The 12,728-nt window shown below is 41.7% G+C and overlaps 1 protein-coding gene across 2 annotated transcripts in view; it reads right to left on the bottom strand.

Moving 5' to 3' along the window:
* Positions 1-8,150, bottom strand: part of LOC115909833 (guanine nucleotide-binding protein G(i) subunit alpha-1) — a 33,712-nt gene extending 25,562 nt beyond the window's left edge. For both annotated transcript variants that reach the window (XM_030959477.1, XM_030959478.1), the window contains exon 1: positions 7,698-8,150. In XM_030959477.1, coding sequence (XP_030815337.1) covers positions 7,698-7,815 — 118 coding nt within the window. In that variant the 5' untranslated portion in view covers positions 7,816-8,150. The remainder of the gene's footprint in view (positions 1-7,697) is intronic.
* Positions 8,151-12,728: the final 4,578 nt, after the last annotated feature.

Here is a 12,728-nt window from a genome sequence, read left to right as displayed (position 1 = left end):
CTATTAAAAACCCCCAGAGATTCAGAATGTCCTTAAACAGTGACCAATAAAAAACTCGTAGCATGATTCAAACAACTACAACAGCTTTGTCCATGTAAAAAACCCAAAGTCATGTGCAAAAAAATTATTTCATCAACTTTGCAAAAGGAAGATAGGATTACAGGTAGCCATTTGATAGCACCAGTCAAGTCAAGAAACAGGTCATATTAAATTCTAGACAATTATAAACCCACTTCACAGTTTCAACAGGAATTTTCATTACAGTACATTGATTACTTCTATAAAAACAACCTGCTTCGAGCAATGATTGTAAAGACTTCCCGTCCATTCTGGTTGCCCAGATATTGTTACATTTCACTAAAGATTTAATCAGGTTCCTTTGCTAAGTATATTACTCGCTACAAAGGCAACACTACATTTCTAACCAGAATATTTGAAAAAGTAATGAGGTCCGGTATTTCAGAAGTTGAAGCACAGTATATATGAATGTGTTGATTCCTTTAAATAAGTTGCTTCACAAAAAGAATTTTCTAATTTCAGTACCAATTTTATAGGGACATACAATATTGAAGTTTACATGTTTTGGTAAATATAAACACCAAATTCCCATGTAAGCATACACCTATCAGTCAACACAACAACTTGATTATCAAGTTGTTAACAAAGCATACCAGGGGTGCTCTTACTTAAAACATCAATGACTCTTAAATTACCAAAGCCAGAAAACCAGTTTACTTACTTATCGCATATTTAACAAGAATTCACTTGCTTATTACTTATTTAACAAGTCTCTTATTAAAAGAATTGGTTCTTAACTGCTTTATGGCAATTAGCCCCATAAGCGGAGATCCTGAATGATTTATACTAAAAGTAACTTAAAAAAATAACAGAAATATGTTTCAAAGGAAGAGGTAGTCAGCAATTGAACCAAAATGAAACAAAGTCAAAATCTAACTTGAACAGGTAACACACTTTCAAGTCAAGGATTGGTGCAGATAGGTGTCTGCGACTCAAGGTGATACTTAGGCCTATAGATTTTAAGCTATAGATAACTCTAGAGACCTTGAAGCTGGCTCCACAACTTTGCAAATTCTAAAGGCAAAACCATAATGATGGGAAGAATCTTCCAAATCCCCAACTCTAATACTTCTTACACCTGTACTGTATAAGGACTATAAGCAGTCACAAATATGGGTAATTAGTCTACAGAATCACTCCTTTACTTCCCATCCTTGCTAAGAAATCTTATTTTGTCTTATCTGTTCCTACTTAATGCTCAAGGAGAGCAAAATATTTAGCATTAAGAAAAAGAAAAGTTCAAATCTCTTCTTGCAGAAGTATACAGTCCTGGTACACAAGTGTCCCAGCAAAACCAGTTTATTTTTGTCCTAATAGTCTAATTTCAAAATCTCAGTTATCCTTCCACTCAGAAATGTCACTAAGTTAAGCCACTAAAAGAAATTTGACTTCTAAGAGTGAAAAGTTTTGAGTGAGAAAAATCCAAAGTTCTGATTTCTCCAACTACTCTACATACCTTACCAACTTCAATACTTTGTCAATACAGAATCTCTCAGGTAAAGCCAACCAAGTTCCATTTACAGAATAATTATGTAATTTACACAAAGCCTGAGGTAACAGTAGGACACTGAACAAACAAGGGGAATGAACAGAACAGCAAACCTAGGTAAAGGCAGACAAAGTTGACTAAGATTCAGAAATGGAAGTTTTTATTAATACAGGTTCTCCTATACATGTCTTGGGAAAAAAAACCCACAAACTTTTAATAGCTAATTATCAAGTCAGTTAAGATCTTTATTTCAGTGTTTCCATGGCAAAAAAAAAAAAACAACAACCCATCCTCACACTTAACAGAACATCTTAAATACCTATTTTCTACATCCAGTTTTGCTGTGCCACAACATTTGCCAGATAGCATGTTACAGGAAACACTGCAGACATCCATCAGCTAGACAGCAAAACTGACTTCAGAATTTTATGCCCTCTGAGCCAGACTCATAGCTTGGTTTCAAATTATTTAGCCAGACTTATATGCTGGCTACTCAATTATTCTTTCTCAAAGGACCAAAACAACTAAAGGATAAAATGTGGCAGCAAAAGAACAACCCACTTTGGCAATATGAGTATTTAAAGCACTACAGCCTAACTATAGTACAAAGCCCCAAGTTCAAGTTGTGCCAACACAACTATGCAGGGAGCTGCACTGTAAAGTCTAGTTCTGATGTAAGTTAAAAATAACATCACAAAAGCTGAAATCCACAACAACTTTGGTAATATAATACATAGGACAGAATAAACTGTCATATATAACGATGATACAATAAACTGTGCTGCAGAAAAAAGTAAGAAGACACTAATTACATCATAGTTTATTACAAAATTTATGAGTGGTCTTGAGGTACTGCTGCTGCTGAGAGTGGACAGCTTATCAAAAAGTACCTCACTAGAGCATCTAATTCAGAAGGAACACAGCAGTAGCTTCACACCATTTTTGAATGAAAAATTGAAAAAACCCCACATTTCTCAAGCTTAAAATGTTTTCTAACTCTTAAAATATTAAAAAAATCCTTAATACCTGGTATAATACAACTAATTTTATGTATACATGACTAGACTTTTTAATCTAAATTTTATAAAAGCAAAGTCACTGCTACCGGTATCACAACCATAATGCACAGTTTCTCTTAAACCCTTTCTAAAACAATAGGTGCTGAAGTAAACTTTGTCTTAAGAATGCTAAAGAACTAACATCATGATAAAATCATAAATAGTGACTTTATAAAGCAACTTCCAAAAAGAGGAAATATAATAATGCAACAGATGATCTGAAGTCACTAAAGATAATTTATATTGAAGTCTATACACACATTAAAGGCCAATATTATGATGTTGTGAAGTTTTACACCAACATTGAAATAGATGGAGACAAGAATAAAAGAACTCACACTGCAGTAGTACAAACACAACCGTAAGTAAATTACAGGTATGCTTACTGCACATCCCTGAGTCTCCTCTCACAAGAGTAAGGGGGATTATTACACTGTGAGAACCAAGTCACTCCACATAAGTAACATGCTAATTGGCAGAGTCCAACTGTACCATAATAAAATGCAAGAGAGCTCCTAGTTCAGAACTCCTGCTAAATCGAAGGAGACAGGCAGGTATGGGGGGCAGGGGTGTTAACACTAACACAGACAAGACCAACAAGCAAAAACCAAACCCAAACATTAAACATTTCTTTTAGGTATCAGAAATCAGCTTTAAATAAGAGGTGTGCTTCATAAGCATCTGTAGATAGTTGTCTCTGAAGGCATGACAGGAAATAGTTTGGTAGAAATGTTTTAGACTAGGCTGGCATAATTTATGAAGATAAGGTCAACAACTCTGAAATCTGCTATACTTGTGAGAAAAAAAGCTTTTCTGAGAGGTCTCTTAGTTCAGACTCCTAAAGTCTTTCTTGTCTGCAAGTGTGCAGAAAAAGAATATTCTGGAGGTAAGGCAAAAGAAGTAATGGTACAAGCAGCATAAATGTATTTTTTCAATCCAATGTGCAACAGGGTCTGGAAGAAGCCAGGTACTGCCAAGCACTGTGAGGATAATGCTGCTGAAAAGATGAGTATGCAGCAGGAGTCATTTTGGCTGAGCAGACAGAAAGACGCAGGTCTGGAACAAAAGAAAAGCAGACAGAAAAAGATGCCTGAGATGTGAAGAACTAGAAAAACAATTAAATAGAATTGTTCTAGTTACCATCTTAAGGAACAGGAAGCTGCGATGGAAAGATTAAATGCAGCGCTGCCTGGTAAATGTCACTTATCTTTAAGAACATGACATGCACACATTCCAGTATGAATCACAAGGATCTATTCAGGAACAGAAAAGTGGCTCTGCTAGTCATGAGGACGAAGGTATCCACTGAACTCACATCTATAACTGTGATTATCCAGAAAGGAGACACACAATGACAGCTGTCAAACACATGGCCTGTGACTTCCTGGATCCCAGGACCCGCTCCTAAAGAATGTTTAGGACATATCTATTGCCTTTTTCATCCAAGATACAAAGAACCTAAACACCAATTTGCTAAGCTTGGTGAAGGATGTGATAACTCAAAAGACAAAGTGCTAATCCTATAAACTCATGGTGTCAGTTTGAATGTATTCATAAAACCTGATGAGTTTAACCTCATACCAGAAGGCATTCTACTAAATGAGGTACTGCCTGTTCTCCTGCAGTTGGCATAAATTCAGTCTTATGTGCTCTCACTAATTCAACAGAAATGTGCTTGGGGACGCACACCTGACCAGGATCACATGTCCATTAATGCAGCCCACAGACTGGTCACTCAGAATCACCACCTCCCAACATAAGAATTACATTCATTCTGCAAGCATCACTGTAATTTTTTTATTGAATATTAAAAGTTAAGATGAGGAACCATGGAAGAAAAAACCAACTTGGATCTACTACTTTCTCTGTCTGGAAGCCAGCCAAAATTTAAACTGCTTTTCAGAAAAGCTTATCTTATACTAAGTATAGGAGTTTATCTGTTAAACAAAATAGAAAATAGAAAAAAAGAAAATATTACTTCAATTAGGACACAAGTTTAGGAACTGTCAACTTGTCACAAATAAACTGCTTACAAAAAGTATATACTTCTGTATGTTGAACTTTTAGTGTTGGTCATATACTATATTGCACTTACATTTTCTGTTTCGTTCTCATGAAACTTAAGTTACAGATTGATTGACAATAGTATTAAAGTAAATAAGCTTGTTTATGTAATGATTTTAAAAGATAAAATCATCAAATCCCATGTATAAACAAGCATTTTCCATCTGGCTTACCAACTACAAGATCAAGTTCAGCTTACTTCTAAGAGTGACAGTTCTCAGAAATTTTCCAGGAAAGGCTCTCCTGGCTGTTGGGATAGCACACGGAAGTGCACAGAATTAAAAGGTTAAAATAGCTATACATGGATAATGCTTAGAATCCAGCATTCTTATTCCTAATACCAGCATTGAAAATTTTATAAAGTGATGAACCAATTTACAGATAGGACAAAAGAACTTAGACAATCCAGTTCAATAGTATTTTGTGCACATTAAATATATATGCTTATTCATAGAGACAGGAAAACAAAATATATATCTAACATGCATCAGTGATATTGTTCACAGTGATGGTTCAGGTACAGCAATGTCACATCTCTCTCAATTAAATCCCTGCAATATCCTGTTTTAGAAAAAAAAATTAGAAAAGCAAATGATGGAATAAATTAAATTTTCAGTCTAGAAGTCAATTGATTTTATGAACACATCTTGCCTCAACTGAGCATTCTAGCTCAAACTTCAGTAGGATTCTCTAATTGCCATGCGAAAATAAAATTTTTATATATGCTGGAATAAATCCAATTTAATGGGTCAATTATAATAACAGGTGTACAGCTGCACGACCTTTTTCTACATAAACAAGGTGTTTCAGATGTCACTCGCACATTGCATTTTCCTGGCAGCAGACCACAATTTTTACTTTTCCTCTTACTTCAGTATCTTTTTAGCAGAACAAACCCATAAATAGATGTAGGAGTACAACCAAGTAGATGATAAACTCTGACACGTGGGCTGAACAAGCAACTGGGAAAGTGAGTGGTGAGAAGAAAGTGACTCTAGTGGAAATAACTTTAAATACTTTTGTCACCAGATAAAGCATTCACATCACATTCAAGACACCTGACAGACTTGCAAGGAAGAGGAAGGGAAAAAACTTTCATTCCAAAACATGTGAAATACGTATGTGCATCCATGGGTGTATGCAAAAACCTCATCCAGAGTTCACTAAACATTCAGGCAATCATTGTTTAAACAACCATCCCAGCACTGGTCCCAGGAGAAGCCAGGCTGTCAGCCTTCACACCTCTTTTTAGCAGGGGAGAAGGAAATGCTAATCCAAGAGAGCTGCTGCCCTGAGAACCCACATGTATTTGACCATTTGTTCCATTTCCTTAGATCTCATGGGAGCCCAGGAGAAAGGCTTTCCAACCTTAGAAACACAGAATTTATAAAATTTAAGCTCGTAACATAGGACTTAGTATATAAGAGCATTAAAATAGTGACAAAATCCATTCTTAAGTTTAAAGCATCTTTAAACAGACGTCATCTGTACCCAAGAATTATGACAAAAAACAGGAAAACAAGTACCAAACTACAGGCACTACAAGTTCCATACAGAACACCAAAAAACTGATAATTAATTTCAAATGCCTGATGACACAGTGTTATCTTGCCACTTTTTAAAAAGGCAATAACATCTGCAGTACTGCTATTATCACATACAGGAAAACCTTTCCATTCAACAAGCTGAGGATTCCAAAGGTGTTCAGGACAAGGCACAGTACCAGCCCAAAACCTAACAGATTTAGGTTTCCACCAATAGGCTTCCACTTCCATTTCCTGGAGAACAATTCCAGCTTTTGTTTCTGGCTTACTTCATAAGTTAAATTTTAAACATAGAAAATCATTTCAGGATCTTTGGCTTTCCCATTCTAGGTTTGTTTCATTTCTTCATCTACAATAAAATTTGCTCAGTCTTTTGAAAATTTGCTCAGTCTTTTGTCCCTTTCTGGAGCCATCTTAGAATTTAGCAATAGTCTACTACGTTTGTAGTGAATAGAGCACTACAGGAGAGCAAAATCAATGTCGAGGGGAGTGAGATACTGTGCATCATTTAAAAAGTTCGCCTGAAACGTCACCTCTGAGAGGGAAGCTGCAACTCAACAGCTATTTTAACTCGTTATTAGACCCAGTCTGGTTTAGCGACACAGAACATACTGCGAAACTTCCCACAACATTAATTCAATGCAAATCTTGCAGCATTCAACTGTCCCCAGCCTACAGTAGTTTTAGGCCTGAACAAATGTACTCTAATTAAAATTCTCACTTCCTTTTTTCTTGCAATTTTTAAAGTAACCTTATCTTTACACACAAGTATATCTTAAAGCACACAAAAAGGCAAGCTTTAACTACTTGTGAGCAAAACTGAAGAACACACGATGGCACGCTATAAGTCATTACAGTACACAAGTAGTAGCTCCATCAAGGTGGTACTTCCCGTTGTAAGATCCCAGAAACGCAAGCAAGTTCCACAAAATAAAATAAAATTAAAAAAAAAAAACCAAAAAAACAAAAAAAAAACCACTAAGAAAACAGCTCAAAACTTAAATGGTGCTTTGCCCTTTGTTCTTTTGACACTTTTCTATACTTTCCTCTCGCAGCAACAGTTTAGGAGTTGCTCGGGTATACGAGAAACATTAAGAGTAAATATCCCCCCAACGGAACGTTTCCTTCCTTTCAACAGAGGAACAGAGTATCCAGGTCAAAAGTTTCAGGCGTTATCCCTTTGCTATGGAAGTCAGGGCCCGGACAGCCCACGCCGTGCCGCTTCCCCGGGGCGCTGCCTCCAATCCTTCAGGCAGCCGAGGCGCCCACCTGCTCCGAGGGGCTGCGGTGCCTCCCGTGACCCCACAACTTCTGAGGGGCCCCGAGCACGTACCCCGGGCTCCGAGGGCAGCACCGCCCCCCGCCCAGCCCGGAGGGTTCCTATAAAACTCTACCCCTCGGTAGGCGAGGGAGCTTCGAGAAGCGGCTGCCTCAAGAGGAGCCTCCTCTCACGGCATCCCTTACCTAAGAGGAGCAGCTTCACTTCCCTGGCCGCCTTCTCGCCGTCCTCCCGCAGGTTCCTGTCGATCATCTTGCTCCTCTCCACCGCCGCCTTGTCCTCGGCGCTCAGCGTGCAGCCCATCTTGGGAAGGGGCTGTTTGGCTCCGCCGCGAGAAGTGAAGCAGGGAGCGACGGGGTTCGGCGGCGGGGAGGCGCTGAGGAGGGAGGGGGAGCGAGTGCTCCCCGCTCGCTCTCTCCTTCCCCCGCTCCCTCACCTGGGGCGCAGCGGCGTCGCGTGTACCGCGCGCCGGGCTCGGCTCTCGGCCAAGAGGGGAGGCAGCGAGCGGGAGGGACGTGGGGAGGCTCGGCCGGGGGAGCGCGGAGCGGGGACAGCGGGGCTGCGGACGGGCGGACCGAGGCCTCGCACCGGGGCCGCCGCTCCCGCCGCCGGCCCTGAGGCTGCTGCGCGCGCGGCACCGCCCCCGCCCCCGCCGGAGGCGCGCGACCGCGCGCGCACCGCCCACGCCGGGAGGGGGGAGAGCGAGGAGGGGCGCGCGTGCACGGCGGGAAGAGCGGCGGGCGCGGCCGCGCGTGCGCACGGCGGCGGCCAGGCGTTTTGGGGCGGGGGGCGGATGGGGGAGAGCGCTGCGGGAGCGCAACGGGGCTGGAAATGGGGGCACAGCGGGAGCGGAACAGGAACGGGGCTGGAAATGGGAGCACAGCGGGAGCGGAACGCGAACGGGGCTGGAAGAGGGGCCACAGCGGGAGCGGAACGGGACCGGGGCTGGAAGCGGCGCGGCCCGTGACGCCCCCGCGCGCGAGCCCCAGGCACTTCCCTGGGAGGGGCTCGAATTTAAACTGCTCGCGCGCGGGAGGTTCCATTGCTCGGCGGGGCGGGGGAGCGCCGGGCTGGGCTGTGCCAATGGGGTACCCCAGGGGGTTGCAGGAGCAGAGCTCCTCATCCTCTCGCGCCCTGTCCCCCTGTCCCGCCCTGTCCCCCTGTCCCGCTGTTTCCGCTGCCGGGATCCGGGGAAGCGCCTCGGGGTGCAGCCGCGCCGGCGCTGGGGGCTGGCAGTCGGCCCTCGGGACGGGCAGTAGCAGGGCTGGCTCTTACGTGGGCTCATCGGTCAGCAGTACTTTATCCCACGAACCCAAAGCCAAAGGAACCGTCCCACCTCACGGCCCAAAGCTGCTCATCCCGCTCTCTTTTCTGATGGACCTTCCTTCATCCGCGTATATAAGTATTTAAATGGCGGGGAGGGTGCCAGGAGGATGGAACAGGGCTGTTCACGGTGGTACCAAGCAGTAGGACGAGAGGTAGCAGGGAAATTGGTGCACACATGGTTCTACGTGAACATGAGAGAGCTTCACTGTGCAGTGGCCGAGCACTGGAACAGGTTGCCTAGAGAGGCTGTGGAGCCTTTCCCACTGGAGATACTCCAGTAATTTGGATACAATCCCGGGCCATGTGCTCTGGGATGACCCTGCTGGAGCAGGGAGGTTGGAGCAGATGCCCCGCTGTGGTCCCCTCCAACCTGACCCACTCTGTGGTTCTCTGCCCTGTCTCAGAGCCCTGGCATGGGGCTGTCTGCACATCTGTGACCTGTCAGATGTTGTTTTATGACTTGTTTTGCTCTTTATTATAAAAGCCCTAAGGAAACTATGCAGTGTTTACAAGTCTTTCCCCAGCGCGCACATGTTGCGCTTGGATTGCAAAAGAAAGATCCGGTTACCCGATAATAGGATCACAGAACAAATGGGGTTGAGGGGACCTCGGGATAATCCAGCTGAGCTGCAGTGTGACTGGGATCCACAACCCCATCTGGTGAGCACTGATAGGGTGAAGCAGTGATTTCACTGAAACTCGTAGATAGAACTGTGCACAACTGATAAAACTTTGTGAATCTCAGGAAAAACTTCAGTCAAAACACAAGGCGCAAAAGCCTACAAGGCAAATCTGTTAAATTAAGATTCATCATTCCAGTGAGTCCTTAGGATTTTTTGTTTCTGTTGAATCTTAAGAACTTCTGCCCCCAGAATGAGCTCAAAAAGAGCAGCATTTTATAGCACAGAAGGTGTTTTAGCATTAGAGTGCAAAGACTTTAAGTCAAACTCAGCTATTACTATACTTAGCAAATTAAAAAGATTTTTTTCTTGTAATACTCAATGGAAAAGTGTTGGAAAATGTTCTATTTTTATTGGATGTGTTGGTTTTTCTTCTTTGCAGGGGTCTTTGGATGCTGACGATGAATGAACCATAAGTAATGGTGTAAAAAATGAAGTAAATAACACTCAAACTATAACTTAAATATTTTTCACATCTTCTGCTTGGTAGGCATGCTCTCAGCCTTAGCAAAGGATGGTACAGAAATAGTTCTTAAAGAAATCCCAAAGTACATCGGTTCTCAAGACTTTGTAAGACCTCTGAGACATTTTATTTGGCGATATTCATTGTCCTACTGCTATGGAGAATGCCAAGGCACCTGAGAGGTGTTTGTTGCTTCTCTGCCCTCCTGAATTTTTCAGGTGCTTAGTCTATTTTGTGTTCTTTTGGGCAGACTTCAACCCTGGTACTGTGTGGGATAAAAACTTACAAAATAGTTCATCTCACATATGGAAGCCTAGTCTTGTTTTAGGGTTCCTGGCCTCTCCTGTGGTAGAGGGAGCAATGTCAACTGCTGCTCAGGAAAGAACAGAGTTAGTGGAGATGAAAATTAATAAGACTAGGGATACTTTTCTGATTTGGAAATCAAGGATAAAGAATGATTTCTGAGATAAACAACACGTGGTTAGGGTATTTGTAAGTGAAAGTACAGATTAAGGGATAAGAAAGTAGTAAACAGAGATTATGGTAGGTGGAAATAATGTGATAATAAGAGTGGCAGATGTTACAGAAACGGAGATATTACAAGTAGGACACCTCAACTTTGCATGGATTTTGTTTCATTTAATCATATGCATAGAGCACACATTTCTATGCTTGTGACCAGGAGTATTTCTGAGGGTGTTCTCTCTGTCCTTTTTCCCCTTTAACACTGTCACTACATTCATTAGCAAAAAAAAAAAATGAAACCGACCCAAGTTCCTTTTCTTTTTTCACCCTGTGTCTGGAAAACAGAACTGGATAGTATCTCCTCTTTTGCACATATAGCTTAGTCTTAAAAATTGGCTTCTTAGTTCTATTTAACCCAAGCCCACTTTATTTCATAATTAGGACTTTTCTACTACGTTTTCCTATTACAGCCCTGTGGATAAATTGTACCTGGTTGTACAGGGACAATATTACAAAAAAAAACCAGGGTAACTCCTGAGCATTCTAACGTGCGTTCCTTTAAAATTTGAAGCAAATTGGTATCAATTTTTAATTTTTCAGAAGTAGAAGTACTACATGGCGCAGGTTCACCATATTATTTCCTTGTGCAGTCTTCTTTGAAACAATAAGAGATCTTTTCAACAGTGTTCAGCAATGTCAGTTGTTTAGTTCTGCTTAGGCAATAGTGGTGCAGGGGATAAATTATTGTATTCTAGTTATTTCACTCACATAGCAGCTCTCAGGATCATGGAATAGCAGAAACTCTTTTTACAGTGCCCAAGAGGGCTGATGAATGATTGTGCTGACTCTGTTGTGGCCAGGAAACTCCCAATATTCAGAGCAAAGGTTGTCAGTGCAGTGCTTTGTAACAAATACTGTCTTACATGGTGCTGTGGAGCAGTGTAGCCCTGAATCACTACCTGGAGCTACCACAGATCTGTATCTGATGTCTGAAAGTATTTTCTTCTAAGATGAAATAACCTACTAGATAATGAAAGAAACTATAGTTAAGTAGATAAATGGAGTCTGTATTTGGACAGTACACCAATGATCCCTATGTGTTATTCCAAAACATAGGGAATGTGTAAGCTCTAGCTCATGGATTAGCCTTGCCTCACAGCAGTATGGTTATGTGAGACAGTGTTTCATCCCTGCAGTTAGAACTGTACAGCTTTTGCCTTCTTCTGACGAGTTTGCTCAGGAGCTGTGTGTTTCATGGCCTCGTTCCTGAGAGGCGATTATTTCAAGAGATTTTGTTGTTTTGCTTGGTTTAACAACAAATAGCTGTTGTTTGATATGACCTCCTTTTGAGACTGCATCACCAGCTCCTGGGCTCATTTTTCTGTAAGATTATCTTTAGCTGCTTGCTGCATGGGCTTAATAGATAAATTTCTTGTGTTTGGTGTGGAATGCACAGTGTTTTATGGGGATAATGATCAGCCATCAGCCTTCTATTTTGCTGTTTTCCAGATTTTAATTTAAATTATCTGATTTAATCATCGTTTGCTCTTGTCTTTAACCAGACACAGTACACAAAAACATGTATGAGAAATTGAATACAGCCGTTACAAAAGAAATAGAGGAAGGTGGGTAAGAATTTGAATTTCTGCCTTTTAAAAAGTAAGTATAGCAAGGTAAAATACTTTCTGAATAAAGCATGCAACTATATGCATATTTTTTACTTAAGTTATTTAATTTCCTTTTGTGCTGAGAAAATAAAATGTTCCCAAAGTATAATTCAAGGTATCTTCTTCCATACTGCTTTTTCCAACCCTTCTGCCATGGGCAGGGACACCTTCCACTAGGCCAGGCTGCTCAAAACCACATCCAGCCTGACCTTGAACACTTCCAGGGGTGGGGCATCCACAACTTCCCTGGGCAGGTTGTTCCAGTGCTTCACCACCCTCAGAGTAAAGAATTTCTTCCTAACATCTAATCTAAACTTACTGTCTGTCAGTTGGAATTCATTCACCCTTGTCCTGTCACTGCATGCTCTTGAGGAAAGTCCCTCTCTGTCTTCCTTGTAGGCTCCCTTCAGGTATTGAAAGGCCACAATGAGCTCACCCCAAAACCTTCTGTTTTCCAGGCTCAACAAACCCAGTTCTCAACCTTTCCTTGTAGGAGCAGTGCTCCATCTATCCAATCAACTTGGTATCCCTCTGAAATTGATCCAACAGGTCCATTGGTCTTCCTGTGCTGGGGACCCCAGACCTGGATGCAGATTCTCAGGTCAGAATCCCCTC

Source organism: Camarhynchus parvulus, chromosome 1A (genome assembly GCF_901933205.1).
Source record: "Camarhynchus parvulus chromosome 1A, STF_HiC, whole genome shotgun sequence".
Lineage (NCBI taxonomy): Eukaryota > Metazoa > Chordata > Aves > Passeriformes > Thraupidae > Camarhynchus > Camarhynchus parvulus.
Note: the sequence above shows the minus strand (reverse complement) of the source record. Positions and strands in the feature narration are given on the sequence as shown.